We start from the raw sequence: 13,078 nt of genomic DNA on the forward strand, positions 1-13,078 counted from the left end.
AATCCCTTCACTCACATAACTTCAGAATATTAGGAAAAATATGGGATTAAAAGTAAGAAAATCAATTCAAATACGACAACATGACAGAATCTACCATTGCAGGGCTATGAGGATGACAGAACACTTGTGCCTGTGCATGCAGGAATGCACCTAGTAGGTGGTCAATAAATAATCAATGCCTCTGCTCATCAGGGTATGCACATTATGGTGCCTTGAACTGAGCCAGCAGAGGGCGCTCACAGGGCTGCAAGAATTGAGCAGCAGTCCAGCTTTTTAATCCAAATGGCCCATTCATTTAGTTTCTCCTTTCATGTCCTAATAATTCCTAAATCCATTAATGCTAATCCATATAGTAATTGACTACATTGAACTATGTACTTTTTCACACATCAGGTTAAACCTGGTGGCAATGTTTCTAAATAACAATGATGTTTATGAATTCTACTGTAATAAAAAGTAAATTTGGGTAATGAAAAGTAAACTATCCATGTTTTATAGGTGATACAGGACATTAAAGTACTAAGTTTCTAAAATCCTTTTTCTCTAGCTAGTCTAGTAGCAAAGAGTCAAAATAGCAAAACATCAAAGTTAGAAACCATTCTCGAAGTATTTTCTTTTTGGAAACGTGTTTAAATGTCATATTGCCTAATCAAAATCTGAAAGCAGCCAATAATCATGCTCAATTTATATGAGAAATAGTTTATATAATTGTAGACTTGAAAAAGTCTACAATTTCAGCTATTTAATTTTTATTTTATTCTATTCTATTTGGAAAGAGTTCAAGAGGTAAATGTCCCCAGAGAGTAGTGCCAAGCTTATGGTTGCAATTTTATAAATCTGGGCTGGTCCTGAGTCATCATGAGGCCTCAGAACTCAATATAACTAGGTCACTTGTGGGTTTGATTCTAGGTTCAGGGGTCTCTGCCAAGGACCTCATTCTCAAACTTATTCAAAATCCCTCAGAAAATGTACACAAGCCTTTTCAATAACTAAAGACAAAAAAATGTGCCCCAGCTGATAATATTTTGGAGGCATAAAGAGGGAAAGTTACTCTCTAATTACTAATCCTTATTGCATGCTTACTATGTACCAAACACAGTTTTAATGCATGTAGACATGTATTAACTCACTTTTCATAACATCCCTATGAAGTAAACATTAGTATGACCATCCCGATTTTATGGATGAGGAAGCTGAAAAAAGGGATGTTGAAGCACTTGCCCAAGGTCATGCCACTTGTAAGTGGGGAAGGAAGGATTAAAACTCACACTATCAACCACTATCCTATGCTGCCAGACAATAATTAGTTGTTAGTACTTTTCCATTTTCAAATATGGACATTTTGAGTTATCCTATGCTATACCATTCTGAAACAACCTACTAAAAGAATATGTTTTAATCTCTAACATTAGGAAAGAAAATTCGGAACCTCCATGGTTTTCAATTAGTCTCTTGGATTTAAAAATTCACTTGAAAACCGATCACTAATGTGTGAATACCACTTTGTAAATCCTTGAAACTAGAATGATACAAAAAGTAAACAGATAATACTCCAGGGAAATCTGCTTGGCGGTCAGTATTAAAGTTCTGGGCTTGGTTTTGGAATACACAGGGTAGGATGGATGTTAAAAAACAAACAAAACAAAACAAAAACAGCAACAAAAGAATTAAAGGAGGTCAGGAAGATAGGAAGTCTTAAAAATATATGAAAGAAAAACCAGTGAGGAATGTATCATATTATCCTGACCAATGGAGGGTCAAAATGAGATGAAGAGTTATAGATATCAAAGGACACTTCTCTGGGCAGAGTTTAAAGGATAAAACAAGATGTTACAGACAATGATTGGCAGACAAAATGATGATAGTCTAATGACTTCTAGAAAACTTAAACAAGAAAACAAAGGCTGGTATTGTGGTGTGGCAGACCTCGAAGGGCTTCACAAACATGATATACATTGACCAGCATTTTCTACATGGAGCATCGTGTCAAAAGAACATGTCTAATAAGGAGTCCCATAAAATGGGTTTTTAAAACTAAGTCCACAGTCTTACTGTTTTCTGAACATTTTTTGTGAATTACAGTATTTTATGTAGTTTATATAAAAAAGATTTCCCATGATTTTTAAAGTCTTGGAGGTAAACTGAGAACAAGCACACTGCATTACTGAGTCCAGACCGGTCACCTGTATGTCCACTTCTATATTCTAATTTGATGTTTCCAGCTAATCTTAAAATTTAAAATCCCTGCTTTTAAAGACAGTCATTTCCAAGCTCCCTATCTCAGGAGTAGGTGTTACTGTTTAAACTGCCTGATATGAGGCCTTGGAACCCCAAGACTGACCTAGACACTTTGGAATGACGCTGAAACATGCAGAATATTCCAGAGGATTTTGCCCAAATATTAAAAACAATTGCACATTTATTGAGCCCTTACATGTACTCTTCAAAACCAGTCAGAACTGGCTTCACTACTCAGGTTTTACTCCTCCAGGAAACCTTCTCCCATTCATTTCTTCTCATCACCCTGTGCCTGTCTATTGTCATGCTTATTACATTATCTCATAAGTATCCATTTATCTGTCTCCTCATCTCAACTGAGTTCTTTGAGGGCTTCAACCATGTCCTCAACTTTGTATTTCCAATACATAAGTAATCTATAAAATGTATTAAAGGAAGAACCCAGTTAAAGAGTTATTGACACTTGCTATTATTTCTTACTTCTCAACCCTCTGCAGTGAATTCACCATTAAAGCTCGTCTTACCAAGGTTACTAATGAACTAATTCTCTCCAAATCCAATGAGTTCACAATTTCTCACCCTGGTTAATATCTTTGCAACTTAAAAGTTGCCAACTACTCATTTCTTCTCAAAACACTTTCTTCCTTTAATCAGGTTAATGTCACATTGGCCTGATCATTTCTCGCTATCTCTTTGGCTTCTCCCTCTTGGCTTTTTTTTTCTGCCTCTTTTCTTCTCCAGTGGTTCTCAAGCATGGATCAATACTGGAATAATCTGCAGACCTCTGGAAACTATTGGTGCCCTACCTAGACTTACCGCAGAGATTGTATTAGTTTGAGATGGGCCACCAGAACTGTTAAAGCTCTGCAGGAGAATGTAAGTTGCAGCCAGACCTGAGCAGCATTATTCTAGCCACTTCTCAAATTGTAAGAATCCTCAGAAATTTGCCATTGGCCATTTGATATATTTACCCCAGAGAGATGCTAATCAAATTGGAAGTAAATTAGGTTATGCTAATCACTCTCACCTCTGATTTGCTAGTACAGACATCTCTACTGTCTACCACACCCATATATGGAACTGATTATTAGACATTTCCTTCTATGTCTCACAGGAATCTCAAGCCAATAAAACTCATCATTTTGCCAGAAAACCTGCTGGTCTTCCATTTTTCAGTACATTGTAACATCACCCATGTCACAGCCCAAGTTAGAAACTTTTGTAACATCTTTGGAACCTCATCTCTTTCATTCAGTAATTACCAAGTGCTATCTTTTAAATATCTCCAAAATCTTTATGTTCTTTTCCATTGCTACGGTCACTGTCCTTGAACAGACACTTGTCATCTGTAGTCTAAACTATAACAAAATCTTCCTAATGCCTGTCTCGCTGCCCTCAGGCTTGAGCCAGTTACTCCAAAGCATTCAGTAACCTGCAGCCAGAAGAATCTGTCAAACATACAAATCTGATAGCATTTCCCAGTTTTAAATATCCTAGGGTAAATTCATACTTAGAGTTGTACCAAAAATAATCCTTGCCTGCCTCTCTAACCTACAGTTTAGTTCACACTCCATAGTGCAATTGTATACACTTCTCTTTTAGTTCTTTAAAGGGGATCTTGCTCTCAAAGACTTCAGGGTCTTTATACACAGTTTGTTCTGTCTGGCAAGCTTTTCCATAGCTTCTTCCTCTGGTTAATTTCTGACTATTTTTCAGTTCCCTCACTTGAACACCAGTTCCTCAGGAATGCATCACCTTATTGTCTTACCTAGATTAAATCTCACCATGCTTTCCTGCAATAACCTCTCCTATAGACTGTAAAGCCCATGGGACAGGAGTATTTGTATGCCCAGGTTCTGGCCCTTAGGCATCCCTCAATGAACAATTGAATGGATAAACTGCCCACATGTGCAATGGATTTCCACATCTGGCCCTAAAACTGTTGCCAAGGCAACATATTTTTAAGTCATTAGGTGTATCACTCAGTGACAAGTAAACTTAAGGCAATAATAATAATAATAAAGTGCATAGAAAGCCTCATCTCTCAAATTAGGTGGATACATCATCCTTTTGGAGATAAAGTTTGGGAAACTGCTGGAAATAAGGAAGCTTCTTTCTGGTAAACTGATAAGTTTCTTAATGAAGCTTTCTGTCTTGATTTTCTGCATAATTGTATAATAGGCTTCATTCAGGGATGATCTTTCAAAATGACTAATCTGCATGAATTTCAGCATCATAAGTTACAATTTAAAGTACATTGAAAATGAAAAAGTAAAAAAGCTATCAAGAAAAAACATATTTGAAGTTTCAACAGTGAGATATTTGCTATTCAATGTTAAGCTAAGAACTCCTAGGAATCACGTAGAAGTGAGGATTGATCATTAGTTTAATGATGCAGTGCTAATTAAATGTTTTCAAATAGGTTATGTAATATGAACCAGGAGGCTGGCTAAGGTAATATAATTTCCAGAACGAAATCTAAATATGGATAATGGTGACTAACTTGAGATGGGTCTTTCCCATAAGAAAAAGAGAGGCACAGGCAGGCAGCTTGAAAGCTCAGTAACTGTAGAACACTTAGTCTAGAAAGGAAAGTGAAAGTTCTACTCATTTATGCATAAATGCCAGGAAAGCATCTGCTAAAAAGTGTTATTTTACACAGGGAACTTTGTTTTTCTACAGCAGTACTGTCCAATTGAAATATAATACAAGCCCACAGGAAAATTTAAATTTTATAGTAGCCACATTAAGAAAGTAAAAAAAAATTTTAACTTCATACTTTATTTAACCTAATAAATGCAACATATTTCATTATGTAATCGATATTAACTTAAAAATATTTCAATATATAATATAAAACTAATGAGTTTTCTTATGCTAAGTATTTAAAAGCCAGTATGTAATTTACATTACAGCCCTCTCATTGCTGTAGCCACATTTTATCTGTTCAAAGCCACCTGCGGTTAGTGGATACTATACTAGATGGTGTAATTGTGCAACTTTAGACTATTGCCCAAATGAGTGTCAGTGTGTGCACAATACTTTCAGTGTAACTCCAAAGTAATGAAAGGTCTGCAGTGTTATCTGAATAACCAAATAAAGACCACATTTTTAGTGTAATTTGATAATCGTTTCTATATTTTATTATGTTCTAATTCTTTGAATATTGATAGTCCATGGATGGACTAAGTTAACTTTACTGAGTCATTATTCGTGACACCCTAATTTAGGAACCAGCTGTGATGAAATTTTTCTTTAAACAAGCTTGAGGATGCAGAGTACCCCAGTGGATTATGTGGAAATCACCTGGATCTTCTCAGACATATAGTCTTCATGAGAAAGTCTGAGCCCAGACCCTCCTGACAGAAAGACTACTTTCCTCTGGTACAAAAGAAGTGAGAGAAGAGATGTCTCATGAGCAGTCAGGGAGGTAGAAGGCGGTCAATAATACATAAGCAGGAAGAAAAGCACCTTGCAGTACTATCCAGGCAACTCTCTCGATGCCAGCTCTGCAGTCAACTCACTTGACTAAAAGGAGTATCTCATGCCTAACATCTCTTACCCTGAGAATTCTAGATAAACGGGCATGTTCACTTCTGCTTATGGTATGAATATACCATGGTATGCGACAACTTATCCAGAGGGTAGGGTGGGGGAGATAAGGACCTCCTTTTTTGAGGGGAGGAGTCTATCTGAATCAACAGTTAATATGAAATTCTACAGAGACTCAGAGACTAGTCCATGCGGATATTTTTAATTGCATGCGAGATGGACACCATTTGAAGACCCCACACCTTCAGATTCTTGATAGCAAGTAAAGCTATTCCAAAGGAAAGAAGATACCTTAGTGACATGGCAATCATAGATTAATCTTTAGTCATTATGACATTTTTTTCTCCGGTCAACAAAATATTTTTCATTGTGTTTCATTTCAACTTCTACCTTTTAATGTATTACCTTTTAATAGCTTTTAAACTTCTGATTCAGTTTGTTGTCTCTATTAACCTCAACCTGCTTATTACAGATAACATACAAATAATAGATTTAAGTCAACAACAGAGCTAAGAACTGCTTTTTAAATGTCTGTATCAGTACAGAACTAAGCATTTTTGAAACATTGAAACCACCCACATTTGAAACAGGACAAATGAAGCTATTTTATACAGAAGATAATACACACACACACACACACACACACACACACACACACACACTCTCTCTCTCTCTCTCTCTCGAAAATGGCTTATCTATATTTACACACACTCTTGAAACTTCTTCATACAAAACAGTACACACACCAAAAACCTAAGAATCCTAAAATATATTACCAATGTATTGTTTTCAGTGTTTTATTTCTAGACTGTAGCCTCAATATCCCTATTTTATAGCTTTAAGCTACCTCTGGACTTATTTTGAATAGAGATGGTTTCTCTACATAAGGAGTAAAAAATATCTGTATTCTTTAGAACATTTTATTAGAAATAACTTCAGTCAACTCTTCGACAAATACTCAGGCTATTACTATCACTATTAATGTTTTAACTCATTGACTAGGAATCTTGTCTTTTTTTTTTTTCATCTCAGTAAGTACCTTATGGATTAGCCTAAATTTTGAGAATTAAAATATCAGTTCAGCTCATCATTTCTAATCAATTATCTTACTCATCAATCAGGTTGATAAACTTTCACATCACTTTATTCATTCATCCATCCAACAAATCTTCATTTAATTCATGTCTATTACATATCTACCTTGTTCACATTTCTCTGAGAACAGTCAAGCCCCATACGACACATGCCCAAATAATTTTTCCTTCCTTCGGCAGGCATTATCTTAAATTTTATATTGTAACATGATTTATCTAATTAAACACAGACATCCAGAAATAGATTCAGTGTCCATCCAGACAGGAAGTAGGCACTAAATATCAGTTATAATGTCATGGATCAGGAAACTATGACGGGACAATGGAAATAAAATTGTTTCCTCCTGAGACCTTGCCAAGATCCTCTGGCAGACTAAGGTTGTCAGCTCCACTCCCTAATTCTTCACCCACAACTGTCTCATGCAATGAAAATTATGCTTTGCAAAATCATTCCAAATGTATGGATCTGTGAATGTTTTAAGCATTCCTCCTGTGATTTTTGAAATTGAGGATGCTTAACAAGAGGCTAGGGTTTATTCTACATGCAACAGAAAACTTGTGGACTTTTATGAGTGCTCCGAATTGAAAGTTAAAATTCCATTATGTTTATACTATATCTGAATTCATTTGAATGAAGGGAACCAGCTTCACAGTTTGAAAAAGAGCAAAGACTATCATGAAATGCAAAAAAAGTTAAAGATTCAATAACTAGCTAATCACAAAGTCTATTTATACCGAAGATAAAGAAGTACCAATTTTGTTCACCATTTACAGATGACCCATCAGCTCAGCAGACAACATATTAGACTGTTCATCTAATTTTATTTGCAGTGAAGATGCATACATGGAAGAAAATGGCTTAGACTTTGGACCCATCCTGACTTTGACTTTAGTTCCCACCTACCATTCATTAGCTAACTTTTAAAAAGATATGTGCAGCTCTCTGAGCCACAGTCCTCATACATAAACCAGGAACAATGTCAACCATGACCCAGGGTTGTTTTGAGGGGAAAAAAATTAAGCAATATGTATAGCAGTAACTAACACTTTGGAACAAGATAGGTCTTGTTATTGAATATCAGTTCCTCTTTCTTTCCCCACTTGCCGGAGTGCAACAAATTTGCCTTTGGCTTTGAAACATGAAACTTCTCCCCTCCTCCAACAGGACAACTTTTCAACTTGTCACAAATCTGAGACATTAAGAAGTGACTGCAAAAAGACTCATTTAACATGAGTTTTGGATGACAGTTTGAGGAATGGAAAATTATATGTTAAGCTTCAGGTTAACTGTATTAACAACGGAGATGACAATTTTCCTTACATTTTCTTTTACACTGCATATTCTAAATAAACCTGTATCACTTTTTTTAGGCCCTTAGGTTAAACGACGGGATATGGGACCTATTCCAACTGGTATTCCCGCTATGCCCCTTAGCCTGTTCTTTAAGAAGGTTGATAGGTCAAAGATGGAAATAAAATTCTCAAGTCTTTGCTTAGCTAGATCCTGTCCTTAATATGCTGAGAGACTCTAAAATGTGCTTTACACATGGCGAGACAGGGAGAGAAATGAAGAGAAGAAGGTATTATAAGATTTTTTTTTCTAGACTAGTTTTGTCAGAGTACTGCAATCGTTGCTATAAGGAAAAGGGAGAACGATATTAACAGAAAGAAGGGAATCTCTTTTTTATTACGGAGGGAAAATGAGATATGAAGTTAAAACTGAAAACGTACCCACTTTAAACCACAAGTAACAGGCGACTTGAATCTTTCCAGGACTTGCCCCATGATGGGGTCCACACAGGAGGTCGGGAGGTCACTAACTCCTGGTCCCACACCCAACTCACCCAGCTGGAGCTGTTCGCACGTCCGGCCGGGATTCTTCCCGATCTTGCATCTGTAAATTGCCCCGGGATGGATCACTGAAGCGTTGGCGAGCCAGTTGGCAGTGGGCGCACCCACTATGAGCCTAAAGCGAGACACGTGCACGTGCTCTCAGACGTGAGCTCTGCTGCCCATTGAGTTTCCCGTCGCAATTGCTATGCAGTCGGCAGCAGGGCAGCTTCCCCACCTCCTCCTCCGCCCACCACCCTCTACTCGAAGCTCCAGGACCTTGCGCCAGAACGCATCCGGGGCGCTGACACCCCAGGATAAGTTATTTTCTCTGGCAGATCTCCAGCGAGCTGGCTCTCGCAGCGTTTCCCTCCTGCCTCCTTGGGAGGGAGGAAAGTTTGAACAGGGCAGGGAATCCCTGGGGCGCCGCTCTCACGCCACTCTGAGCTGCCAAGAGCGCACCGCTAGGACTCTACTCACCATCGGTTCGCCCCGTGGCTGTGCAGCACGACCGAGTAGCCGAACAGCGTGTTGGGGGGGCCCTGGTAAAGCAGCGCGCTCTCAGTGTCCACGTTGTAGGGGTGGCCGGTCGGGACCCCCAGGCATAGCAACAGCATCACTGTCTCCCGGACAGCGGCCCTTCGAGGGCAGGGTCCGAGCCTGGCTTCCCAAGCCATGCGCTCTCGGTGAGGAACATTCAACAGTAAATGGCCACTGCCCCAAAGTTGCACGGGATGCGACGATTGGCCAACAAGGAAGAGCGCCCCAAGAGATGAGGCGCAGCGTGTCCCGCGCCCGCGGGCGAGAGGAGAGGAAGGAGGGAGGGAGGGAGGGAGGGAAGAGGAGGGGAAATTGGGCCCGCTGCAGGCAGAACAACCCGGCCGGCCTGGGATGCAGTGCTCCCGCCGGGCCCAACGCTGTTTCTGCCGCCGGCCGGGAGCTACGGGTGTTCGCGCTTGTTCTCATGAAAGGGCAGCTGGGTGGGGTCCCGGGCGTGGTGCGGAGACGCAGGGCCGGGCTCTGTCTCCCCCGACGCGCGGCTGCAGGGGGCGCTGGGGGACCTCGGCTGCGCAGGACGCGCGACCCCGTCCCGGGCCTCCCAGCCCGCAGAGCGAGGGATGGCTCCCGGCTCTGCAGGAACGGACCTGGATGGGGTACGGGCCTTCCCCGTTTAACCGTAGTTGGTAGAAGCTGTGTGGTCTCAAACCGCGCGCCCCTCGCTGTGACCGCCCAGCCTCTGGGGCCAGCCCGGCGTGGCCCAAATGCCAGCCACAAACTCGGGGACTGGGTCTGCGGCGGGGAGCCGTCCAGTTCTTTCGTCGATAATTAAGCACTGTGTCTTGTTTTCAAGTGCAGGCAACCACTGGAGAAACTATCAAAAGTCGCAAATTAAAATTTAAAAAACCAAAAATCTCGCCGAAGGCCCCTGGGGAACATTTTAGTGACAAAGACGTTATGGTTATTCTCTTCAAGACCCACAGCTCGGCACCCTTCTATGCCCACTTCCTTCCTCCCCACACTTCCTCTGCAGCCCGGGCTGAGTGCGTGAGCGGCTGAACGGCAGGTGGTTTAGACTGTGGCTGACCCCAACAGAGAGGTTGGGGTAAGGAAGCGCTGTGACTTGATTCACTTTAACCAATTCGGATTGCTCCAACTGGTTCTTGATGATCCCCCTTTTCACGAACCCACTCGGTTGCCACGGGACACACCTGCTGTTGGGAGTGTAAACCCCTTTGTGGGGTCAGGGTCCTAATGAGCCTCTGAAATGTGCTGGAGGCCCACGACCCAACACACCTGAACTGGGTAGTGTGTCTCATTCTAATGCAATCCAGGTATGCCCTGCTTTTGTTTTTTTCCCTTCAGCAACCAGAGAGGCAGCCATAGATGATTATTAGACTGATATTTTCAGGAGATGAAGGTCTAGTTTTTTATTGTTGCTATATGTAAAAAGAAAAGAAATGAAAAGTCTGCATCCAAGGGTGTGTCTGTGTGCTAAAACCATACTGGAATAACATACCTGACACTGTAGTGGCAGATACATAATTAAAATGCTTATTCATTTATTCAGCACATTCACGGAGGAGGCACTTGGCTAGGCACACAGGATTCCACCAAGAGCAAGGCAGGACTGACACAAACCTTCAGAAAGTATTTTCTCCAATGGTAGGCAGAAAAATGTGTACTAACTAGAGAAAGTTCCAGGTGAGGGCACTTAAAGAGAGATTTGAAGGACCAGGAGGCTTGAATCAGGCTAGAAGAGGATGAGCAATAAGGAGGGCTCCAGCGAGGCCAGGTAAAGGAATTGAGAACACTTGCCTGCTAGAGTATTTAGCTGCCCCACACACAGGTTGATGTGATATGAGGCTAACTTAGGGAAGCAGGGACACATGGTGAACCTCATAAGCCAGGTTAGGAAATTTTAATCTATGCTGGGCCTGACAGGAAGTTGTTGAAGAATTTGTCTTGGTCAGCTCTGGGTTTCGGAAGTGTGAACACAAGACTCAACACAGAAAACCTAATTTTGGAAGTCCCTGCAGTAATAAGTAGAGAGCGGATAACACTGGACTAGGAAACAGCAGGAAGGAAAAAATAGATACCAGATTCTGAGAGAACTCCAAAGAGCTTGGTAATAGTACTGATAAATAGGAATGTGTGGCTGAGATGAAGGACTCAGGACGAAGCCCAAAGAGAGGTATTTCTCTTTCTTGAAAGACTCTCTTCTCAGGATACCACCTGATTCCATTTTTTTCTCCTCCCTTCCTATCTGGGGGCTCTGAGTCTCCTCTGCTGGCTTCTTTTCCTCCACCATAATTGTTGAAAATTCCCAGGGCTGTTTTGGATTTGGGGACTCGGTGTGTGGTGCTACCATTCATGGAGGAAAAAAACACTGAGAAATGAGGTTATATGCATGTACTCATGTATGCAGATGGGGGCATTGATGGGTTAAGTTTTAGCCATGTGGAGTTTGAGATGTTTGTGAGATGATAGGATATTCTAGCCAAAGCCAATGCAATTATTTTCACTCTGTCAACAGACAAAACCTGAGGAATATTAACTTTCCCTTACTCTTTGCAGTAAAAAAATCGATATGGTGTGTGATAAATCTATTGTAAAAATGAAATAGCTTCCAGAAAGCTAACAACCAAGGCCCATGGTGAATGGCTCTGTTCTGTTTCTTTCTGCAGTAGTGCTGAGTGTGTTTCTTTCTTAGTAGATCTACTTGCTTATTTTAACCCAGTTCCATGATTAGCTCACATTGTTGTTATTCTGAACTATGCAGTTATTCTTGTTTGCAGTTACAAAACCTCCAATTGAGGCCAAGGAGGCAAGTATATTAAAGCCACTCTGACACCTTTCAGAAACTGGCAAGACCAGATCTTCTGATCCGAATCCCTACTAGTTTCTTTCCCTCCCTTCACCAAAATCTTTTACATTGAAAGCCACTCAACAGAATTCATTTCACAGCGTAGTTTCAGTGACTAAAGTAAGTGGGGTGGTTGATAAGGCAGGACTTTTTTCCATAGTTATGGTTATAGTTATGATTCACTACCTTTCAAGAAATAGCCGCCCTACATTATCTCACATGCTATGTTAGCAGAATTTCCTTCCTCCAGAGCTTAGAAAAAAGCTTACTTTTCCTACTGTCAGCAGGAATAAAGTATGTTTCATGTTGCTTTGAAAAAAAACTGAAGATATTGGTATCTCTCTAATCAATACTTCTGAAGACAAGTCGGGGATGGAGGAAGGAGAAGGGAAGGACATTTAAGAAAGACTCATGCCTATTCCTAGCTCTCAACTAGACATAAATATTTGGGCACTAAATTATTACATGTCATTAGATTAATATGTATTAAGTACCCACTATATGCCAGAATGTGCATTATGAACTAAAATTATAGTAGACAAAATACAAATAATCTTTAACCTTGTGTAGAAAGTCTTTCCTGGTAAAGAGGGTTTGAATGTGGACTCATCCTATTTTTCAGTTGTTATCAAAAGTAAGCCTCTCTTCTTCTAGAAAGACTCTCTTCTCGTGATACCACCTTATTAAGCTTTTTCTTTTCTTTCTATCTGGCCACTCTGAGTCTCCTCTGATGACTCCTTTCCCTCCACCATAAGTGCTAGAAATCTTCAAGGCTGTCTTCTTGAACCTCTTTCATTCTCTTTCCATCTTCCCTCTTTAGGAGATCTAACCCATTTCCTATGTCTTTAAATGCCATCTAAATATCACAAGTCATAATAGAATCAAAAACAGGAGCAGTACGATTATTTCAATAGATGCTGAAACAGCATTTGAAAAAATCCAACATTCCTTTATTATAAAAATCCTCACCAAAATGGATATAGAATGAACATACTTCAAA

General features: G+C 40.2%; 1 protein-coding gene across 1 annotated transcript in view; it reads right to left on the reverse strand.

Moving 5' to 3' along the window:
- ITGA4 (integrin subunit alpha 4) overlaps positions 1-9,672 on the reverse strand; it is a 90,163-nt gene extending 80,491 nt beyond the window's left edge. The window contains exons 1-2 of the mRNA XM_035304353.3: positions 9,195-9,672; positions 8,729-8,850 (exon numbers count right to left, since the gene is read on the reverse strand). Of these exons, the coding sequence (XP_035160244.1) occupies positions 8,729-8,850; positions 9,195-9,391 (319 nt within the window). The 5' untranslated portion in view covers positions 9,392-9,672. The remainder of the gene's footprint in view (positions 1-8,728; positions 8,851-9,194) is intronic.
- Positions 9,673-13,078: the final 3,406 nt, after the last annotated feature.

This window comes from Callithrix jacchus, chromosome 6 (assembly GCF_049354715.1).
Source record: "Callithrix jacchus isolate 240 chromosome 6, calJac240_pri, whole genome shotgun sequence".
In the NCBI taxonomy this organism is placed as follows: Eukaryota; Metazoa; Chordata; class Mammalia; order Primates; family Cebidae; genus Callithrix; species Callithrix jacchus.